This window comes from Myotis daubentonii, chromosome 13 (genome assembly GCF_963259705.1).
Source record: "Myotis daubentonii chromosome 13, mMyoDau2.1, whole genome shotgun sequence".
NCBI lineage: Eukaryota > Metazoa > Chordata > Mammalia > Chiroptera > Vespertilionidae > Myotis > Myotis daubentonii.
The window spans coordinates 24,477,569-24,501,843 of NC_081852.1; the positions used below are offsets into that span (position 1 = coordinate 24,477,569).

The following is a 24,275-nucleotide window of genomic DNA, read 5'->3' on the forward strand; positions in this document are numbered from 1 at the left end:
TAGCTCGACTCTTCTTCACGCTTCTTCTCATCAAAATGTACCACAGAACAGAATTGGCCAAAGAGAAGAAGATTTCCAGTTTTGCAGAACCAAGAATACATTCTATTCCTTTATATGGAGTTAAGTGTTCCGTTTTGTAGTTTTTTGATTCTTCCTCCCCACCAGAGAGAACGCCTCGCTGTTGAACTGTACTCCAGCAGCTCTTGTGTGTATGTTTGTTTTACAGAGCCTCCTGCTATGGATGCCACTTACTTGTTTAGATGTCTCCCTCACTGACCTGTGTCTTGTCCACCTTTGTATCTCCAGCACCTAGTATGTCGTGTTATGTGCCAGAAAGAAAGTTACTGAATATAAGTATGACTATTTTTGGTCTTAGAATGATACAGTATTTAGAAATTGGTTGTCTGGAATATAAAGAGCGGAATTTGGAAACTTACAAACTTAAATTTGAAATCTTAGCAAATACTACATAATCCTTCAGTTATCTTTAAAGGTATTAATAATTGAAGACTTGTTACAGGAGCCATTTTGATAAGGTGAACGAACTAACTTATCTTCTGTTGAAATTATTATTCATTGTATTTGTAAGAGAAGCAAACACTCACCTATATATATTTGTATACATCAAAGAGGATTGCCATACACTCTCCCAACTCATCTGCAGTTTCCCTGTCATAAACAAACACCTTTCATTTAATCTCTAATGCCGTTTTGTTACAATGACAAAAGCCTTGAATTGGAAGCTCATCGAAGAATTTTATTATCTGTTCAAATCTGTTCTTGAATTGGGGCTGAATGCTTGTTGATAGATGTTAGCAGTAACATGAAATGTGTAGAAATACTAGTAGGGATCCCTCTGTCTATTCACCTGAACACTCGCATCAGCCACACACCGAGAGAAAACGGGTGAAGGTGGGAGAAGGTAACAGAACACTCAATAAAGCTGATTGTGTTCATAGCATTTGAGCTAAATTTCATAGGCCTGCTCATTTTTAAGTATTTACTGATTTTCCTAACTGGAACATCATTAATGTTCTGTTAATGAGAAGATATAGAAAGGTCTATGTCTGATATGTAGAATATATTCCAAAGGGAAAATGATATGTGCACTCTCCACCAGTTATTATTTCTAGGCACTTCCGTTTTTGATAATAGTTGTTCATGAGAACTGAGTGTCCCCAGCCTTCATTCACTCAGCAAGCATTGATTGAGCACACGTTATGTGCCAAGTCCTGTTCTTGGCATTGCTTGTATGAATCTGTTCTATGAATCGGAGGGAATAATATACATCATCATCAATCATTCTAGTAAAGCTAATTTTGTCTCATGTATTGCCGTGGTTATTAGCTCATTTCTTTCTGTGATACTAGAGGCGCAGTACACAAAATTTGTGCAGGGGGGGGGGGGGTTGTCCCTCAGCCCGGCCTGCACCCTCTCAAATCTGGGACCCCTCAGGGGCAGTCAGACATCTCTCTCGCAGTCCAGGACTGCTGGCTTCTAACCGCTTGCCTGCCTGCCTGATTGCCCCTAACTCCTCTGCCTGCCTGCCGGATTACCCCTAACTGCCTCTGCCTGCTGGCCTGATCACCCCTAACTTGCTCCCCTGCTGGCCTGATCCCCCTAACTGCCTCTGCCTTGGCCCTCAGCCTAAGCCGCAGTCTGGTCTCCCTCTGTGGGAGGCGACCTGGCAGATCAGGGGAAGGCACCGCCCCCATTACGCTGCTGTTGCTGCCATTGCTGGCCTAAGCCTGGGCCCTTCGAAGCCTTGCCTTGGCCCTTGCAGCTGCTGCGGCTTTGTCCGAAGGTCATCCAGAAGACATCCACCCTATTTAGCATATTAACCTTTTATTAGTACAGTGGGGCCTTGACTTACAAGTTTAATTCGTTCCATGACGGAGCTTGTAACTCAAGTTACTCGTATGTCAAATCATAAAGTGAACGAGTGAGACACGTGATGCTGGGCTGATGTTGTGGCATTCACTGTGACGTTCGCTGCGCCAACTAGTGGTGGGGTATCTGAAGCTGGCTCCTAACCTGAATTTTAGCTCACAACTCAGAGCAAAATATCGGCCGAGAGACAGCTCGTATCTCGAAAAACTTGTTATTCGGGACACTCGTAAGTCAAGGCCCCACTGTATAGATGTTTGGTTGGGAAGAAGCTTGCAAAAAGACATTCAGTTAATACTCAGGTTTTCATTTTAAATTTTATTTAAAACAAACCCCCCCTTTAATGCATATTATTTCTGAATTAGATAAGACTCTATATTGTAATACAACCCAAACTAAGTCTTGCTTTCCTCTGAGTTGGTCATGTTCTTAGGCTGACTTTTTCCACCAACCCGTCTCCTCCCTCCCTCCTTCCCCCCTTCCTTCCCTTCCCTTCCCTTCCCTTCCCTCCCCTTCCCTCCCCTCCCCTTCCCTTCCCTCCCCTTCCCTCCCCTTCCCTCCCCTTCCCTCCCCTTCCCTCCCCTTCCCTCCCCTTCCCTCCCCTTCCCTCCCCTTCCCTCCCCTTCCCTCCCCTTCCCTTCCCTTCCCTTCCCTTCCCTTCCCTTCCCTTCCCTTCCCTTCCCTTCCCTTCCCTTCCCTTCCCTTCCCTTCCCTTCCCTTTCCTCTCTCTCCCCCTCTCTCTGTTTCCTTTTTTTTTTTTTTTAATATCTGCCCAGGATTACCTTTCTCCTCTATATCAGCCTCACCAAACACTCTGATTGGCTCTGCCTGTGTAAAATCCAGGACCAAGATGTTCTGATTGGTAAACCTAGATCTTGTGCCCACCCCCAAGGAGAGAAAGATAAGGTGAAAAGATTGGCAGCCTTCGGAGAATTCTGTGAAGTGCGGAAAGGGCAGTGTGCCCAGGGGAAAAGGGTGCTGTTTCCTGAAGGACTAAGAGGTGCTGGCAGGCGAAAACAACCGATGTCTACCACAAATGTACATAAAACGTTACATTTTTTGACTTATCTGAAGAGACATTCTAAATAGAGTAAAAGTAACCTAGGATATTATATATTGCCTTGCAAAATAAATTTGACCGCCCTAACTGGTTTCGCTCAGTGGATAGAGCGTTGGCCTGCGGACGGAAGGGTCCCAGGTTCGATTCCGGTCAAGGGCATGTACCTTGGTTGCGGGCACATCCCTAGTAGGGAGTGTGCAGGAGGCAGCTGATCGATGTTTCTCTCTCATTGATGTTTCTAACTCTCTATCCCTCTTCCTTCCTCTCTGTAAAAAATCAATAAAATATATTTTAAAAAAATTTGACCAAAGAGTGTAAAATCAAGAAATTCCAAGGTACGTTAGAAATCACCTCTATTTAAAAGATCAAATAGCTTTTTTTCTTTGTTGAGTGACTAGGCATTTTAGAAGGAACACTCCTCAGTTTCTCTTTGAGAGATGTATTTTTGGATAACTTTTAATTTTTATAGAATTTCAAAATTACAAAAAAAGTTGCAGAAATAGTATAAGGAACTCTTGTGTACCCATGTACATTTTACCCAGGTTCATTGATTGTTTATGTGGTGTGCTGTGACTTTATATTCTCTCTTTCTGAACTCTGAGAGAGTCTCCTGGAAACACCATGCTCCTTTATCCTTAAGTGCCTCACTGCATATTTCCTAACAAGGGTGTTGTCCTGAATAACCTCAGTGGAGTTGTCAGATTCAGGAAATTGAACGCTGATATAGTGCTGTTATCTGATTTAGAGTCTATGCATATTCACATTTTGTCAGTTGTCCCCAAATTATGGCTCTTTTATCTTTTCACAATCTAGGGTCACACATTGCATCGAGTTTTCTTGTTTCTTCCGTCTCCTCTAATCTGGGAGAATCTCTCACATTTTCTTTGTGCTACATGACCTTGCTGTTTTTTAAGAGCACAGGCCAGTTATTTGAAAAAATGTCCTTCAGTACGGCTTTGTCCATGTTTTTATTTTATTTTATTAGATTTAGGCTGTGCATTTATATATAGGAGTAATCATAGAAGTAAAGAGTGCTGTTGTGTCCTCAATATGCACATGCTGTCAGTTGTCCTCAATATGAGTGACATCACACACACACACACACACACACACACACGCACGCATACATCTGTATTTCTATGTCTGTTTATCTAAAAACAAGAGTTCAGTTTGAAATCGCCAATATCAATACATTTATTTGTTCAACGTACACCTTTTTTTTAAAATTTTTATTTTATTTTAGTTTACACGATATGCAGAGCACCTTATTAGCCACTCTGGAGAATTCAGGAAGAAGATGAGAAAATACCTGTGTCTGAAAAGTCTATTAATCTCTGACTTGTTTCACTTGGCCATGAAAAACGTAATTTATTAATATTTGTAAGCAATCTAAGAAGAAATCAATGTTCAGTTTATTAAAGAAACCGAAAGGGTTGTATGTAAATTGAGTGCTTAATGTACCTAAAAATACAAAGCCCATGAAGTGTGGAGAGGTGTACAAGGCCCCATTTGACTGCGGGGAAAGGTGCCCTTGTGGTCAGTCTTCTGAAGCTGATGTATTATTGTACTTGAGGCATGTTTACTTTTCAAGTTTGAGGATGGTAGGGCAGATGCAGGATGGTCTGGGAAAACACCACTGAAGTACTGGGTTGTAGAAATAAATTAACTTCATTGAGTTAGCCGTGAAATTATAATTATAGGGAAAAATCTCCATGGCTGAATTTATGATGGGATGTTTTCTGTTTTACACTGATATCCTCAGTGGTATATCTTGTATCCTACAAGTGTCAGTAGTATCTCAACATATTTAGTTCTTTCACTTTAGTATTAGTGAAAGACCTTGTCCATCCATGTAGCACACTACATAGATTTTATTGATGGCTTTAATTCAGATGATTGAAAATAATTCAGCTTCTTTTCTATTCTCTAGACTTTCTTTAGTGAAGAGGAGCTATCAGGCAGTGCTATGAAATTATAACATAAAGGTTGTTATCTCATTATGAAGCAGAGACATTTACATGTACATTTTGTGTGTGTGGCATACTCCATAATTTTATATTAAATGAACTGGAAATACTTTTCTTAACAACAATGACAGCAACAAAGTATTAATTACTAACTAACTTCAACTGAGATTCATTCATTCCTGAACAATAAACATTATACTTTATTAGTAATGAGAAGGTGAGAGTCAACTATTTTACCATATATGTTGATTTCACATTGATAATAAAACACAATAAAATTATATAGCTGGGATGATAATTTTATAAAGATGATGATGATGATGATAATAATACTATATTAATGATAGTGTCTTAAATTTTCCATCAAAAGCTGAAAGTTTTCATTGAATATTTTGGATGTTCTCTTGAATAGTCTCATATCCAATAAATGATGTTTAAACATATAATTCTATTTCTTGAGGTTCAAATGGAGTTTGAACCTTATGTCTTCCTAAGATACTAGTATATTTTATTTCCTTTATGAATAATTGATATTTATAAGTTAATGTTTGTTTGTTGTTAGATAATTTTCTGATTTTTAAAATTATATTAATAGTCTCAAAAATTCATTGTTACTTCAAATACTATATATATGTATATACATACATATATATATACAGCTTGATATATATATATATATATATATATATATATATATATATATCCTATCTAATAAAAGAGAAACATGGTAATTAGCCGTACGTCCGCTACCCTTCCCATTGGCTAATCAGGGTGATATGCAAATTAACTGCCAGCCAAGATGGCGGTTGGCAGCCAGGCTACTGACACGAACAGGAGGCTTGCTTGCTTCAGTGACGGAGGACTCCAACGTTCCCTGCCTGCCGCTGCTGGGCTCTGAGCTGCTAAGAAACATTGTTACAAATATAGAAGCTAAACAAAACCCCAGAAACCTGTTTTCAGTCAGCTGGGATCTCAGAGCTGGAGTCGCAACAAAGTTTCAAATACAGAAAGTAAACAAAGCCAGAAACCTGCTTTCAGCAGTGAGGTCTCACAGCTAAAGCCGGCTCTCATCTCCAGTGACAGCCATAAATCCAAGAATTAAAAAAAAAAAGGAAAAAAGGAGCGGTTGGGAGCTTCAGTTACCCGCCAGCCTGAAAACGGCCCTCAGCCCCTCACCCAGACTGGCCAGGCACCCCAGTGGGGACCCCCACCCTGAAGGGGGTGTGACCAGATGCAAACAGCCATCATCGCCTCATCCAGGCTGGCCATGCACCCAAGCGGGACCCCACCCTGATCCAGGACACCCTTCAGGGCAAACCAGCCGGCCCCCACCCATGCACCAGGCCTCTATTCTATATAGTAAAAGGGTAGTATGCCTCCCAGCACCGGGATCAGCGGAGCTGAGAGGCCTCCTGGCCCCTGGAGCAGCGTGACAGGGGGCAGCGCCCAAACCCCCTGATCGCCCTGCGGCTCTGTGTGTGACGGGGGGCGGGGCCACAACCTCCCTATTCGCCCTGCTCTGTTCGTGACAGGGGAAGGCGCCCCAACCCCCTGATCAGTCCTGCTCTGTGCCTGATAGGGGGGAGCTCCCCAACCCCCTGATCGGCCCTGCTCTGTGTGTGACAGGGTGCAGCGCCCCCGTCCCCCCTCCCCCACGGGCCCTGCTCTGTGTGTGACAGGGTAGAGCCATAACCTCCCCATTGGCCCTGCCCTGAGTGTGACAGGGGGGAGTGCCCCAACCCCCTGATCGGCCCTGCTCTGTGGGTGACGGGGGCGGCACCCCAACCCCCCAATTGGCCCTACTCTGAGTCTGAGGGTGGCATCACAACCTCCTGATCGGCCCTGCTCTGTGCATGACAGGGGGGAGCTCCCCAACCCCCTGATCGGCCCTGCTCTGTGTGTGACAGGGTGCAGAGCCACAACCCCCCTGATGGGCCCTGCTCTGTGCGTGACAGGGGGCAGCGCCCCAACCCCCTGATCAGCCAGCTCTGTGAGTGACAGGGGTGGCACCACAACCCCCTGGATCCGCCCTGCTCTGTGCATGACAGGGGGCGGTGCCCCAACTCCCCAATCAGCCCTGCTCTGAGCCGGACCAGGGGCTGTGGGGCAGGCACCTAGGGATTGGGCCTGCCCTCTGCCACCCGGGAGTGGACCTAAGTCAGCAGGTCGTTATCTCCTGAGGAGTCCCAGACTGTGAGAGGGCACAAGTGGAGCTGAGGGACACCCTCCGCCCCCCCTCCCCCGCCAGTGCACAAATTTTTGTGCACCGGGCCTCTAGTGTGTGTGTGTGTGTGTGTGTGTGTGTGTGTGTGTGTGTGTATATATATATATTTCATTTCAGGAAAGGGCCCTGAAATGAAAACCAAGACATGTGGCATTGACATTAAACTAGAGATAGTCTTAAGGTTCCCTAGAAAACCTTTGTTTCCTTGTTTGTGAAATAGAGAAATAATTTGATCCATATAGGTTGCTGGTATACTGAATAATGGATTTAATGTAAATGTTAAAAATCTTAGCTGTTATTGTTAATGTAACTTTATCACTTAGAATCTATGTTATTATAATCTGAAAATGTTTCCTGCTACTAGTATTTTGACAGTCAAACTTGTTCCATCATAGCTCTGTCTAGTTCTGCTTGTACTGTATGATATGCTAATCCAACTGGAAGGGAAAGTGCTGGATCTAAATTTTCTACCACTTCCCTGCCTGCTGCTGTCAGCACCATAGTGTTGATGTTCTGTATTAACACTGTGAAGGAAATTTATGGGAATAATTAGTTCTGTGTTGCTTCTGTTAGAGCTGGTTGTCTCAATTCTCACTTAGTGGGAGGTGTGTCCCCTGCCACCATTTGGATCCTGGTCCACAGCTTTAAATTATGTGGAGGAGAAAATGATTATAAATGGCTCCTTCCCTACGGTGTCCCTTACACTTCCTCTCTGAACATTCTCTTAACTTTCTCATTAGTTTGTCCTTGTGTTGCAGTCCAGAAGAGATGTCCCATTTGGTGTCAGCTTGCAAAGAGATTCCTTTAAGCATGATTAGCCTATGGTTAGGAATTACATTTATTTTTAGAGATGAAACTTCAATTGGTCATGTTTGAGATGTGAAGAGAAACTGCTCTTTCTTTCACGTTTAAGGAAAAGATACTAATAAAATAAGTATGTTGGGAAATATTGCATGTAAGTAAAATTTAAGTTAAATAAGGTGATGGAAAAATCTATACAGTATAGTAAAAAATCAGGAATAAAATATAAATGTTTTCAATTTTCCTTTTTGTTGGTGATGAATAACTGATATAGTACATCATGTTTTTGACATGTTTGGGCACATAAGACAAATTTTATAGAATTTTTTATTTATATTCTTAGGATAGTTTTTGAACGTATCAGTTCTTTGCCTATTATGTGCCTGCTGAGCATGAAAGGTACTTTTGAGCTATTTAGTAATAAAAAACGCCCTAGAAACATTGGCCCAAAGGATAGGCTTTCTCTAGAAATAATTTGAATAACTATACACTGAGTGGCCAGATTATTATGACCACCTGATGTTTGTAGGCAAATTAGCTATAATTTCACGCTGAAGTTGCTAGAGGGCCAGACCATTATAAATAGGGAAGCAGGTTGTTTACCACGAAAGTAGAAGTGATTTTTTTTGAAGATATGGGTAAATAACGCGATTTAATAGCCTTTGAACATGGGATATAATAAACATTTTTTATGGATAGTTGGTGCTCTCTCTCTGTATTATTATTTGAGTTTGTAATCAGAATGCTGTTTGACTAACATCCTAGAGGTGAGAACCATCTTTGTAATATAGATATTGTAATGTAACAGCTGGCTGAGTCATACTATTTCAAAATGACCTTAGCCAGTATGGTGAGGAATATGTTAAGATTTTGGAGAACTACTCTGGCTTTGCCAAAAGCTAAGTCTGTGGAGTATTGTGTAGCACTAAGATTCCTGGAGCATATTGCAAAGCGAGCATGCCTCTTACAGATATCCATGCTGCCTCCCATTTTGTGGAAGGCTTTCTGTAATGTTGCAACACTGATATGAGCTGCTGTTTGATAGCATTGCCAGCCTCCCATGCTGACTTAGCTAACGGTCCTCCTGTTGTAGGTCCGAACTTTAATGACTTAAAGGAGAACAGGTAGGTAGAGTAGAGCTTTTGGAGTAAAGTCCAACCAGATGCTTGTCTTGAGAAGATTTTATGTTTTTGATCAGTTTCAAATGAACAAAAACCACTTATGGTTTGTCTTGAGAACATTATGTGGATCTCATGTTAATCTCTGGCCAGATTCCTTTGATTATTTAGTATCAGTCAGGTAATTAATAAGTCACAGGCATTATTTCCTCTTGTATAATTCTCAGTGTTTTAATTAGAAATAATTAAACCTCTCACATTTCATTTACGTCACATATAACAGATCATTGGGATTAAAGTCTGTTTTTCCGCCCTATCTTTTCCTACAATATTTTAAGATGATCTTCCCCAATACTCTCTTTTCTTCTCCCCTACCCCATTGGATTAAGGCATTAATTTTTTAAAAATCTTTATTATTGAAAGTATTCATATGTCCCAATTTCCCCCCCAATTGACCCTTCCTAGCCTGCCCCCAGGCCTTCACCATGCTATTGTCTGTGTCCATGGGTTATGCATATATGCATATTAGATCTTTGGTTGATCTTTTCCACCCCCCCCCCACCTTTTCTCTTTTTTTCTGGGATATTTTGTCATAGTCTGTTTTTGCTAATGTTTAAAGAAGTCCTTTAACAAGTTTAAACAAATATTGAAGTCAGATATTAAGGTAAAAGAATACGAGGAAGGCCCGTTTTGTCATCTGCAGAGAGGGCGGGAAAGATGGCATGTTATTAGGGCAGAAAGAGATGGACATAAAGATGAAGGTGGAGGCCGAGGCCGAGATTGTGTGTGATGTAATGTAAGGAAATACTTCTGCTCAGAAGAATTTCCACTAGTGGAGAACAGGACTGAAGTAAATAAAGGAAAGAAATTCAATGTCTGGATATAAAAGTGAGTACTTCCTGCGCTTTAGTTCAGAGTCTCCAAATAAGGTGTTGTATATTTTTAAAAGTACTGTCTCTAAAGTGCGTGGCCATTTAGTTATTCATAATCAGGGTTAATACTAAACCCAGCTTATAAGTATTTTATTTTTTTTAATTTGGAAGTTAGTTATAACATCACCGTGTACTTATAATGACAATTTCTAAGTGCATTCTTTTTTCCTACATTTCATCTTTAAATCTTCAAAACAATGTGGACACATAAGCAGGTCAGAAGATATTATTTTCATTATGCATCTGATCGAAATACCCTCTTACTGCCCTGAGTGCACCTAGGAGGCTAGACTGTCATTAAAGGTCAACTGCAAAGGCCTGCAGACGCCACTTGCATGGCTGCGAGGCTTCTGCTCTCCTCCCACACTCCTCAAGTTCTGTCTGAGACCCTGCAGGGTGTGTCCCCACCAGGCAGCGTGCTCCCACACCTGCAGCGGAACCGAACTGCCGTGAGAATGCGGCTTTGGACTAAGCTGTCTTGCCGGGTGGTGGTGCTGCCTGGGGCTCAGAATGCTCAGGTCGCACTCACAGACTTGTTGTAGAAGAATAGGGTGGGGCAGAAGGAAGGATGGATATGGAGTTGGAGAACTATCCAGTATATTATTTCCTCTTCCTCTAAACTAGTGTTTCTAAGAACACACACATGTATTTTTTTTAAGGTAGTTAGGCATTTCTTTTTTTAAAAAATATATCTTTATTGATTTCAGAGGGGAAGAGAGAGAAGTAAATAGAGATAGAAACATCAATGATGAGAGGCAATCATTGATTGGCTGCCTTCTGCACATCCCCCACTGGGGATAAAGTCTGCAACCCAGGCATGTGCCCTTGGCTGGAATCGAACCTGGGACCCTTCAGTCCACAGGCTGCCGCTCTATCCACTGAGCCAAACCAGTGAGGGCCACACAGATATTTTTACAATCAAAAGGTAACAGTGCAACCTTTCCCCATGAACGTTTGTGAAGCAGGCTAGAAACCACTGCTCTGAATGATCCCTGGAAAGATTTGAGACATCTCAAAATTAAATTTGATGGCGGTGCTTTTGGAGTTCAGATTCCCCCATTATGTCCTTTGTACTTTTAAAAGAAAACTTCTAGGGTTTAAAAAAGTGAGAAGGTATTGTTCTTGCACAAGTAAATTCCGGACAGATGGAGAGGTCCCTTCTCGTGCACTGCGAGACAATGGGCAGATGGTAGGGACCACAGGAGGCCTGGATGCTATTATTCTATACAGAGGTCATTGGAGTATAAGCCACACAAAGCTAGCCTTGTTTTGGTAGCATTTCACATTCAAAGAAACATCAAAGTAGCAACTAAAATAATTTAAAGGAAATTTATATCTTTACTACTTTGTCTTATCAGGTAGCCAAAGGAGAATTATTGCATATAACACAGTAAAGCTGTCTTAAATATATTTTTCTCATTCCCTCATTTACACACTCTCCAACATGCAGCAGCCACAGAATTTCTCCTGTTCCACTGTGAACACTCAGAAAGCTCTTTCTCCACCCTGGGCCATACAGGCGCCCTGTATTTTTCCCCTTTCCTTTCTGGCTTAGAGTTTTTTTTTTTTTTTTTTTTTTTTTTTCAGTTGATCAGCAGCCTAGCCAGGTTCTGTCTTTATTGTCCTGTTACATCTGTATTTATACCAGTTGATTTTAATCCTATCCATTCTATTCCAAAGGTTAGGGCGTTTGTTAATCTAGTTCTTTTGAGTTTAATCCTGTCTAGGTTAATGTCTGTGTTCCATTATAAGGGCTATTCCAAGGTCACTGCTCTACTGGTAAGCTACAAGGAAGTGACTGAAGGAGATTATCCTACCCAGTAAAGGTTATGTCCTCCCAGCCTCGCTGCTTGCCTTCCCTGGGACTGCCCTGTGTCCGTGGGTCTCCAGGGGTATAGGCTTTGGTGCTTTCCCTGGTGGGCCGACCCCTGGGGATGTGGGCCCAAGTCCCAAATTTATTGCCAACAGTCTTAGTCCAAGTTCTTCGTAGGTAGTACATGGTATTTCTGTAACACTAGGAGGTTTCACTGATTTATTCTCTTCCTTAGTCCTGTTAATCCCTAACTCCAGGGAAAAAATCCTCACCTGGGGAAACAACCTTTCTTGGAGAGGTGACCTTGGTTAAAACACATAGGGCTAAGAGGGGGAGCAAACATATTAAGAACAGTATGCCATATACGCCAGGTCCCTTGAAACATATGCTGTGCAGATGTTTCTTCGCTGCAGCGACTGTGTCAAGCAGCAAGGATGGACCGGCTTCTGGCAGATTTCCTGTTTTTTTATTTTTTCAATGATAGCACGTGTAAATCAGTGGCCACCTCTCAGATTGGGTTGTTTAAGACTCGGAAGAAGACTGACAAGCAATGATAGCGAGCATAGCTATAAACATAGTGGATGGGGTGCACACGGAGCCATGTTCTTGTAGAACAGTGATGGCGAACCTTTTGAGCTCGGCGTGTCAGCATTTTGAAAAACCCTAACTTAACTCTGGTGCCGTGTCACATATAGAAATTTTTTGATATTTGCAACCATAGTAAAACAAAGACTTATATTTTTGATATTTATTTTATACTAGGGGCCCGGTGCACGAAATTCGTGCACTGGGTGTGTGTGCGGGGGAGTGTCCCTCAGCCCAGCCTGCCCCCTCTCACATATTGGGAGCCCTCAGGCATTGACCCCCATCACCCTCCAATCGCAGGATCGGCCCCTTGCCCAGGCCTGACGCCTCTGACAGAGGTGACAGGCCTGGGCAGGGGACCCTCATTTCCCCCCATCACTGGTTCTGCCCCCAGCCCAGGCCTGATGCCTCTGGCCCAGGCATCAGGCCTGGGCAGGAGACCCCCAGACCCCTCCGATTGCTGGCTCTGCCCCTTGCCCAGGCCTGATGCCTCAGCCAGAGGCGTAGACCCCCATCACCCTCTGATCACCTGATCGGCCCCTTGCCCAGGCCTGATGCCTCCGCCAGAGGTGTCAGGCTTGGACAGGGGACCCCCATCTCCCCCCAATCACTGGCTCTGGCCCCCACCCAGGCCTGAGGCCTCTGGCCCAGGAATCATGCCTGGGCAGGTGACCCCCATCTCCCTCTGATCGCTTGCTCCACCCCCCGCCCAAGCCTGACGCCTCTGACCCAGGCTTCAGGCCTGGGCAAGGGGATCATCATATCCCCCCAATCCCCGGCTCAGCCCCCGCCCAGGCCCGATGCCTTGGCCAGAGGAGTTGACCCTCATCACCCTCCGATCACCAATCACCGGATCGGCCCCTTGACCAGGCCTGAGGCCTCCGGCAGAGGTGTCAGGCCTGGGCAGGGGACCCCCAGCTCCCCGCGGTTGCAGGCTCTGCCCCTGCCCAGGCCTAACGCCTCTGGCCTAGGCGTCCGGCTTGGGCAGCGGGGACCCGCAGCTGCAGTGGCCCCGCGACCGTGGGCTCCGCTTTAGGCCCAGGCAAGGCACCCCTAGCTCCCGGGACTGCCAGCTTCGACCGTGTCCAGCTCCCATCGCTGGCTCCACCCCTACTTCCTGCTATCACTGGCCAGGGCGGCAAAGGCGCCTGATTCTCCGATCATGGCTGGGGGGCAGGGCAAAGGCAGCCCTGGGTCCGCCTTTGCCCTGCCCCCCAGCTCTTAGCTCCCCGCTGGGTTTCCGATCACTGTCAGTGGCAGGGGGCTTCTTCCTGCTTTCCCTTTCGCCTTCCTGCATTGTGCCTACATATGCAAATTAACTGCCAATCTTAGTTGGCAGTTAACTGCCAATCTTAGTTGGCAGTTAACTGCCCATCATAGTTGGCAGTTAATTTGCATATAGCCCTGATTAGCCAATGAAAAGGGCAGCTCGTACGCCAATTACCATTTTTCTCTTTTATTAGTGTTGATATTTAAATGCCATTTAACAAAGAAAAATCAACCAAAAAAATGAGTTCGCGTGCCACCTCTGACAGGCGTGTCATAGGTTCGCCATCACTGCTGTAGAAGGTTGCTGGCCTCTTCAGTCAAGGAATTTCAGCTGCCCTCAAGTTGGTGGTTTGGTAGTCCTTGTTGATCTGGCTAGTGGGTGGCGTCATTGGAGACGGGCTTCCTGAAGCGTCAGTGCGTTGAAGGGCTGGATCATGGGTCCATCAGGGCCGCGCTTGATGGTGGTGTCGGTGTCTAGTGAGGCGTCAGCTGTGCCCTCTGGGTCGGCTGATATGGATGATACCGGGAGGAGGAGGAGGAGGCCGAGATGGAGGGTGGTGTGACATAAGGTCGGACTAGTCGGTCTGGAATCCACACAGGGGATAACCTTTGGGGGGAGCGGGGGGGGCTTACTTAGGGGAATCCTGTTCAGGCGCCAGAGAAATACTAAGGACTCTCAGCGGGCAGGTGCAACTCCCGAGGCCAGCAGGCCTTTCAATGGGAAGGCAAGTAAAAGCTCAGCTTGTCCCCCCAGGCGGAGAAGTTTCCCCATCTGTGCCAGGGAGAGTGCTTTTGGAGATTTTTTTCCCCTTGCAGACTTTTCTTTCCTTTGTTTCCACCTGTTTCATTTCCGTTGCTTCTCCATCTTCTCCGAGGTTGGCTGGACTCTGGTCCCCGGGATTCATGGAGGATTTCTCTATGATGACCAAGGCCTCTTTTATGTAGTTCTGCATAGCAGACACCGCGGCACAGAGGGCCTGGCTGCCAAACCCGTGGGTAATCAGGCTGAAGTGAGACAGGCAGTTCTGAATGTTCGCCTCTAAGACCGGGGCCGGCCAGTTGTTCCCACTGGGCGTTCGGTCTTGGTGGAGAAGGTCCGTGAATTCTTGACACACTTGCTGTGCGGCCAGCAGCATGTTCTTCCTCGTGGCCATCTCATTCCGTCCTCCGAGGTGAGGTCTAGTTAAGTGCTCGGCCACCGGCTTACTAGGAAACTCAGCCTCACAGACAGATGCGAAGTCCTGAGCCAAGTGAACGGCCTCCCCTTCTACTAAGGACGTCAGGAGGGTGACGTGTGCAGCCTTCCGTCTGCCGGCTGGAAGGTTCAGCCCAAACTTGTGCAGCTTCTCCCGCAAGGACCGGCCTCCATTTTTAGACTTGGCTCTTCTGAGAACACCTCCCAGTATTGAGGCATTTAAGCACTCAGGCGGGGACAGTCGCCTCTGGACTTCGGCAACTGTCACTGTGTATTTCGACGTGGAGCCCAGGAGGGCCAATCTTCCAGGGACGGAGCAGAAGACCTCACAGGGGTTCATCACAGCCCCCACCAGCTCCTTCTGACAGGGGAGACTCAAGGGATTCTTGGTCATTGAAATGGGACCTTTGCGAATCCCAGTCTGATCATGCAGAAGCAGGGGCTGCTCATCCACCCTCTGCACCTCGTCCATCAGTTGCCCCAGGTCATGAAGGCCCAGGTTCTCCACCAGCCCGTCTGCGTCCAGGGCGTGCGCATCCCTGGGGGCGCTCATAGCGCTGCCATCTGGCCCGGAGAGATGGGGTTGCAGGCCGGCCAGACGCCCCTGGTGCCAGGGCAAGCCAGCAGCCTCCTGGCTCTGGGGGCTGGGCCAGGCCTGCGGCTGACTGCCGGCAGGCGCCCGCTGGTGCAGGGGGTTGATGGCAGCGTTCGCTTCTCCCAGATGCGAGTAGGGGTCTGCCCACTGGGAACAAGTCAGCGACTGGTAGGGAGGTGGAAAGTAGGGTGGTGGCTGGTATTGGGCCACTCCGGTATGAGAGAGGGGAGGCGCGGGGCTAAAGAGATGTTGCCTGGCCGAGGAGAGGTGAGGGAGAGGCGGGTTCCCATTGCTGCTCCCGTCCTGGAGATCCTGGGGCAGCGAACCTCCGGGCTCTCCGCCGCCCGAGGCGCTCTCTGAGCTCCAGGCCCCGGAGGAAGGTGGCACGTAGTGCACTTGGTGCAGAGCGCTCTCACTCACCCGCTCACACATGTTCACTTCGCCTGTTCCTTCGCCAGATATTGGGTTCCAGCCCCAGCAGCTCCAGGGGTTCCCAAAGGTGTGCACGAGTCCACGAAGAAGAAATGACACGGAGACAGCGTTCAGTTGATCAGCAGCCTAGCCAGGTTCTCCAGCCAGGTTCTGTTTTCATTGTCCTGTGACATCTGTATTTATACCAGTTGATGTTAATCCTATCCATTCTATTCAAAAGGTTAGGGCGTTTGTTAATCTAGTTCTGTTGAGTTTAATCCTATCCATTCTATTCCAGAGGTTAGGGTGTTTGTTAATCTAGTTCTGTTGAGTTTAATCCTGTCTAGGTTAATCTCTGTGTTCCATTATAAAGTCTGGTTTAGAGTTTTATTAAATACAATGAACCTGGTCTCAGGGACCTACCTTAGTTTTCCTGCCCCCCAGTACTGTGAGCCTGTATAATGGAGGAGAGCCTGAGAATTTGTTAAACATTAATCTGTTCTCTTAGAGAAATACAGAAGATTATAAACATATAAATCAATATTTTTTCTTTTATTTCAGGACAATAAAAACCAGACCTGTGAAAATATTGTTGCATATATTGTGTGAATGACAAATGAAGGTAGTTGTTTACTAGCTCACATATGTTTTTTAAAAATGACTTGGGGAAATCACTCAAACATCTTAATACCAAGGATAACTATTTCTCTTAAGCAATGAAAAGAAACCTTTTGAAAAATAATAAATCCTATAAGTGATATATTTTCCTATTTCAAGTTGACTACTAAAAAGAGCCAAATATATAGCTCACCCCAGTGATGTACAACTCACTTTGTCTTCACCTTTTTTTTCTTTCAAACAACTTTTAATTTATGCTAATTTGCATTTTAAGTATTTGTATAAGCTGCTCTATATGCTTCTGGTACAAGGTAATGTATAAATATATAAATAATGACTAGGAGCAAAACAGCAGTGTCTTTTACTCAAGAGTGTAGATTTATCTTAATTCTGTAGAATTTAATGGTGCAAACAGTAAAGAGTCAGTTAGTGGTTCTTAGAATTAGAGCATTAATCCTGGCTTAGACAGCTGGTCTGACCTTAGGTGGAACAGGCATTCTCCAGTAGCCTGAAGAAAAAGGTAAAAACACTGCAGATTATTTTTACCTCTACATTGTCTACATCTTGGATTTTAGTGAATATGACTGTTCACTGTCAGAGTGGTTTATTTTTGCTTTATTCATTATAGTCAATGCTTTGCATGCTTCTGCCATTTAGTGGAAGTCACTAAATATCTACTGACTGATTATATATTAGAACTTATTGTTAACTGATCATTGAATTCCAAAATATGTGTCATAGCTATAGTTAGGTTAATGAGGTTAAATGGAGTGAAAACTCCTTAAAAATTCAAGGACTTATTCTAGATTTTTTTTCTTTTTCTATACTATCTTTTAAGTTGGTTTTTGGTGCCAAATAAATTATCAGGTAATACTTTTAATGACATTACATCTGCAAGAATATTAATTTGCAATTAGTCAATGAGTGTAAATCCCAACTTTGCTTTTTATCAGTATCGCTTAATCCATGGGTGGGCAAACTTTTTGACTCGAGGGCCACAATGGGTTCTTAAACTAGACTGGAGGGCCGGAACAAAAGCATGGATGGAGTGTTTGTGTGAACTAATATAAATTCAAAGTAAACATCATTACATAAAAGGGTATGGTCTTTTTTTTTATTTTTATTTTATTCATTTCAAACGGGCCGGATCTGGCCTGCGGGCCGTAGTTTGCCCACGGCTGGCCTAATCTCTCTGAGCTTTAGTTTCCTCAGCCATAAAATGGGCAAGGTAATCATTTCTTTCCAGGACTGTTTGAGGATTAAGGAGCATAATGTATATAAAGCTGGGGTAGTTCCAGAATAAATTAGCTTCTTTCATCTTCCTGTTGAATAAATAAGTGAAGAAATAAATTGGATTCCATATTTAAGGATGAATTAAGAAAAATTAAAATTATTAAGAATAAAGGGAAGTCAAATTTACTAAGAAATGTAATAAGACTAAGTAAGAAGTAAAATCTTAAGACTTATGTGAAAAGTTCATGCTTTTGCCATTACACTACCCTATCTGCCTATGGAGGCATTTACCTGTAAGTGTGCACAGCATATAGAAAAACAGATGGGTCCTCTTTGATCAGGTGATGGGAGCTACATTGCCAGGAAACTCGTGACTAAGTGTTGAGCTTAATTGCAGTAGTTCTGACAAGCTAAGGTTTTCTGGTATAATTTCTATGACATACCTTCATTAGTTCATCTTCAGTCTATTCTTGTTTTAATTATTACTTTAAATGTGTTTATCATACATTGCTTTCAGTCTTTTTATATATATATTTTTTATTGATTAAGATATTACATATGTGTCCTTATCCCCACGTTACCCCCTACTCCCCTCCCCCCCCCCCCCCCCCCCCGCTCATGCCCTCACCCCCCTGTTGTCCCTGTCCATTGGTTAGGTCTTTATCTGACCTTCAATTCTGAATGATAGCTTTGCTGGATAAAGTAATCTTGGTTGTAGGTTCTTGCTGTTCATCACTTTGAATATTTCTTGCCACTCTCTTCTGGCCTGCATGGTTTCTGTTGAGAAATCAGCTGACAGTCGTATGGGTACTCCCTTGTCGGTAACTGACTGTCTTTCTCTTGCTGCTTTGAAGATTCTCTCTTTGTCTTTTGCTCTTGGCATTTTAATTATGATGTGTCTTCGTGTGGTCCTCTTTGGATTCCTTTTGTTTGGGGTTCTCTGCGCTTCCTGGACTTGTAAGTCTGTTTCTTTCACCAGGTGGGGGAAGTTTTCTGTCATTATTTCTTCAAATAGGTTTTCAATATCTTGCCCTCTCTCTTCTTCTGGTACCCCTATAATTCTGATGTTGGTACGCTTGAAGTTGTCCCAGAGGCTCCTTACACTATCTTCATATTTTTGGATTCTTTTTTCTTTTTTCTTTTTCGGTTGGGTATTTTTTGTTTCTTCATATTTCAAATCTTTGACTTGATTCTTGGAATCCTCTTGTCTGCTGTTGGATCTCTGTATATTATTCTTTATTTCAGTCAGTGTATGCTTAATTTCTAGTTGGTCTTTTTTCATATCCTCCAGGGTCTCACTAAATTTATCGGCAGTTTCCATAAAATTCTTGAAAAACCTTATAAACGTGGCCTTGAACTCTATATCCAGTTGTTTGCTTTTCTCCATTTCTGTCATTTCTGACCTGTTTCTTTGTCTCCGCATTTTTTATGCTTCCCTGTGTTGGTAGAGTGGTTTTGTGTGCTAGGTGTCCTGTAGGGCCCAGTGGCTCAGCCTCCCCAGTTACCTGAGGTGGACACTCTTGGTGCAACCCCTTGTGGGCTTTGTGCACAGTCTTGTTGTAGTTATGCCTTGATTGTTGTAGGATCACTGGGAGGAATTGACCTCTAGGCAATTGGCAGTGAGAATCAGCTGTGTCTGCAGTGGGAGAACTTCTGTGCTGAAGACACCCTTCTGGGGCAAGACTTGCTTCAGTGGGGCTTTGGTGCTCACTGAGTCTGCCCCCTGAGTGTGCCCCTTATGGATCTGAGGAGTTGTAATCTGGATGGTCCCCCTCTGACCACTGGGTACACTGGCTCTTGGATCTAAGGAGGTGCTAATTTAGCCTCTGTCTGAGGTTACCCAGCAGGAGCTAAGAAGTGAACTGCAGATTCCCCTTCATTTTTTGGAGTTTGGAGGTGCCCAGATGAGGCCCAGCTGTGAAGCAAGCTGATGTGGGGCCTTGGGCCTTCTCTTGGAAGTTCTGGGTCTGTCTGGCCCAGCTGCAAGTTGTTAGGTAATTTTCAGGTTGCAAAGGGCCAGGGCATTCATATGCAAAAGCCTCTGCCCAGCCTGGGTGGGGCGGGGTCTCAGGGAATCAAAGGGTGGAGCCAGCAGCTATGGCGGATCCTCAGCCCTGCCCTAAGGGGCCGCGTGTCTCAGTGTCCCGGTAATTGCTGCAGGCACCTCTGAGGGAAAGCCACCCTCAGGTTCCGAGTTCTGCCTGCTGCCAGACAGTCCAGTTTCTCCCCGCATGAGTCCTGGGTCCCCAGAGACTTCCTGGAACCGGAGTTCAGAGCAGTCGGGAGCTTGTGACTCCCTCCCGATTCAAAAAGACAGCCGTGTCCTCAGGTGCCCGCTCCTTTCCACACGCGCTTGAGCCTCCGTACCTTTGTACTTTACTTCCACACCTCCTCTGAGTCTACGTGTGCTTTTCTTTCTCCTTCTAGTTGTAGAATTTTCACTCAGCCAGCCTTCCTGTAGTTCTGGATGATGTCCATTTTGTCTTTTCGTTGTATTTTTGAAGTTATTGTGGGAGGCAGCAATTTCCGGTTTTTACCTATGTCGCCATCTTTGTTTCCTGCTTTCAGTCTTTTAAAAATATTGATGAAATAAATTGTTAGCATTTCTTCAAAGAGGTTTGTGCATGAGTGAGGGAGGTGGAGGGTAATAGGGGGTTAAGGACACATATGTAATATCTTAATAAAGCAAAAAATTAAAAAATAAATTGATAGGAAAACTGATCAAATAAATGCAATTTCAATAAAAATTTAATTTTGTGTGCCACATGAGCACTGGGACTAACAGGAGTCAGTACCTGGGTTCTGTATTGGCAGGAATCCTTCAATTATGGAAGTAACTGCACTGTTTTCAATAGATGTTTTAAGAGTTAGCTAGACAAAACATCCTGGAAAACTTCAGAGTCAGATAGCTGACAGAAACTCGCCTTCCTTAACTATGTTAAGCTAATTAAACAGTTAATATAAAAGAAACTAATGTTGGCTTTTGATGAACTGTCAGTGGAGCAGCTTCTATGGGCAGGGGCTTTTTGATGACCTTTTTTCATTGGGTGTGGTTTATTTTATTTTTTATTGTTTAAAGTATTACATGTCTCCTTTTCTCCACCCCCACTGACACCCCCCCCCGCCACTCCCACCCCCAAGGGCAAGCCCCCACCGCCCCAGTGTCTGTGCCCATTGGTCAATGCATGCATACAAGTCCTTTGGTTGATCTCTAACCCCCTCCCACTCTCCTGCCTTCTTCCTGAGGTTGAACGGTCTGCTCAGTGCCACCTTGTCTCTGGATCCATTTTTGTTCATCAGATTATGCTGATCATTATATCCCACATATGAGTGAGATCCTGTGATATTTATCTTTCTCCGACTGGTTTATTTCGCTTAGCATAACGCTCTCCAGTTCCATCCATGATGTTGCAAATGGTAAAAGTCCCTTCTTTTTTTATAGTGGTGTAGTATTCCATTTTGTAAATGTACCACAGTTTTTAATCCACTCATCTGCTGATGGGCACTTAGGCTGTGTCCAAATCTTAGCTGTTGTAAATTGTGATGCTATGAACATAGGGGTGCATAAATCCTTTCTGATTGGTGTTTCTAGTTTCTGGGGATATAGTCCTAGAAGTGGGATTACTGGGTCAAATGGCAGTTCCATTTTTAACTTTTTGAGGAAACTCCATACTGTTCTCCACAGTGGCTGCACCAGTCTGCATTCCCACCAGCAGTGCACGAGTGTTCCTTTTTCACCACATCCTCTCCAGCACTTGTCGTTTGTTGATTGGTTGATGGTAGCCATTCTGACAGGTGTGAGATGGTACCTCATTGTTGTTTTGATTTGCATCTTTCGGATGATTAGTGACTTTGAGCATGTTTTCATATGTCTCTTGTCCTTCTGTATGTCCTCTTTCAAAAAGTGTCTACTTAGGTCCTTTGTCCTTTTTTTGATTGTTTATCTTCCTTTTGTTAAGTTTTTTGAGTTCACTGTAAATTTTGGAGATCAAACCCTTATCTGAAATAGCATTGGCAAATATGTTCTCCCATGCAGTGGGTTTTCTTGTTGTTTTGTTGATGGTTTCTTTTGCCATGCAGAAGCTTTTTACTAGTATTTGGATGTAGTCTCATTTTTTTTATTTTCTCCTTAGTTTCCATTGCCTTAGGTGGTGTATTGGTAAAGATATTGCTATGACATATGTCTGATATTTTGCTGCCTATGGAGTCTTCTAAGATTTTTATCTAAGATTTTAAAGTTTCCTGTCTTATATAGAAATCCTTTAATCATTTTGAGTTTGTTTTTGTGTATGATATAAGTTGGTGATCTAGTTTCATTTTTTTTGCATGTATCTGACCAATTTTTCCAGCACCATTTATTGAAGAGACTGTCTTGACTTCATTGTATGCTCTTGTCTCCTTTGTCAAACCTATCCTCCTCAGATTATTCCAAAAAATTCAAGAGGAAGGCACACTTCCAATCTCTTTCTACGAAGCCAGCATTACCCTAATTCCTAAACCAGATAAAGACACCACAAAGAAAGAGAACTACCGGCCAATGTCCTTGATGAACATACTAGTAGATGCTAAAATCCTCAACAAAATTCTAGCAAATCGGATCCAGCATTACATTAGGATGTGGTCTATTTTAAGTAAATGAATGTAATAATTTAAAGTATTAAATTAGTTACCAAACAGCTTCCAATCAACATGTGAATATGGTGGATAGCTTACAGCTGGGTAGCAGTATTGTTCTAAGTCAGTGGTTCTCAACCTTCCTAATGTCGTGACCCTTTAATAGAGTTCCTCATGTTGTGGTGACCCCCAACCATAAAATTATTTTCGTTGCTACATCATAACTGTAATTTTGCTACTGTTATGATTCATAATGTAAATATCTGATATGCAGGATGTATTTTCATTGTTACAAATTGAACATAATTAAAGCATAGTGATTAATCACAAATACAATAGGTAATTATATATGTGTTTTCCAAAGGTCTTAGGCGACCCCTGTGAAAGGGTCGTTTGACCCCCAACCCACAGGTTGGCGACCCACAAGTTGAGAACCGCTGTTCTAAGTGATCTTCACAGAAAGGAAAAAGCAAATGAAAGCAAGGCAGAAAGGCAATGATTGCTGGGCAGGGCTTCCCATGTCAAGAAGGGCTGGAGATGCCACTCCTGAGTGGCGCCCAGTGTTTGCAGTTCCTCATTTGAAAGTGCTTATGAAGAAATGGGAAATCTGTAGAATTACCATATGTATGTTTTGCATGTAATTTCCATAGGCAGTGAATGCACAAATAACAGGAGTTAAAATGTACTGTGTTTTAGCTGAAAGATTTTCTGCAGTGGGGAAGGTGGTGGTATGTGGAGGGGGTGGTATATTTAGCTGAAGCTTTGTGCTAGAGCTTCCAATTAACCTCTTACAATTTTTAGAGCTACATCAAGTAGCTGTTGACCTTGTTTTATTGGAAAGATTTATAGTGCACAGAGAAAGGGAAATAAATCTCAAGAGATTATTAAACTTTCTTTTTTATTTTCAGAAGGCTGTGAAACAAAGTATCTGGTTCTTGGTATGGAGCACAACATAGATTAGAGTAGAAGGGATAGTTAATGCATACTGGGAAGATCTTAAGATGTAGGAGATTGAATTTCTAGACCAGATTTTGCCCCTAAATTGTTTTGTGACCTGAGGCAAGTCTGAGTTTTGGTCTTTTTAGATTGTCTATCTTTGGAATCTAAAAATTCCATGCAAGTCTTTTATTATGATGATGCAGATGTTTCGGCTTGAATTTTTAGTGTTTGAATGGACAGGAGATTGAAATATTTGTCCGTATACTTAAAATACTTTAGAGATCTATAATTTATATCTGTAACATATTCTGAAACAGAGAGGAGAATTAATTGCTTCATGAAATTATGAGTCCTGGGAGGTGGTCAAACAGAGGAGAGACACTCATTAGAACTATGGCAATGGGGGCGTGATGTCAGTTCATTGATTTCACTTGATGTCACTAAGGCTTTAGGATTCACTAACAATCACTAGTTTTTGTCATGATTCTTCTTAGTGACCTCTGCGAATGCACTTGACTCTCTAAAAAGTTAAAAGGGAAATAGAAAGATGAACATGGAAGCAGCCCCTTAAAAAATTTCCCTTTAAGATGGAAAATTGAGTAATTGGTTCTTGTTACAGTAGTTGCTTGCCCACCTACCCAAATCATACCACTTCTCTAAGACCAGTTTCTGGCTTTCATTACTCATGAAGTCTTTCTTGTGTATTACAAAATATCTTCATCTTCCTGATTGCCCTTGGCACTCATTAGCAAATGTTGAAACATCTGTGGTTATACCTATAGACCACTCATTTAGAAACTTGAGTATATCAAACTCTCCCTTAGTTATAAAAAATTGGTCTTTTAGTATTTGATGAGTCTGGCAGAAGTCATAACATGTATTCCTCTCAGCCATAACATGCAGTATTTTAGGTACTAACTTAATGAATATCTGTTGAATTAACTTCAACAGCCCATCAAAAGGGCCACCTTTGCAGCCCCGCCTCTCAGAGTATAGTTAATCCCTAGGCATATT

At 43.5% G+C, this 24,275-nt stretch overlaps 2 protein-coding genes across 2 annotated transcripts in view; one reads left to right on the forward strand and one right to left on the reverse strand.

Annotated features, from left to right (window-relative positions):
* The window catches only part of CTNNA3 (catenin alpha 3), a 1,315,594-nt gene that overhangs the window by 181,201 nt on the left and 1,110,118 nt on the right, over positions 1–24,275 (forward strand). The gene's annotated exons all lie outside the window — the stretch shown is intronic.
* On the reverse strand, positions 14,315–15,878 carry LOC132214919 (transcription factor AP-2 gamma-like). Its single transcript, XM_059662576.1, is given in 2 exon segments — positions 14,315–14,534; positions 14,536–15,878. Coding segments are annotated over 2 exon segments (1,377 nt in total). The 3' UTR covers positions 14,315–14,500.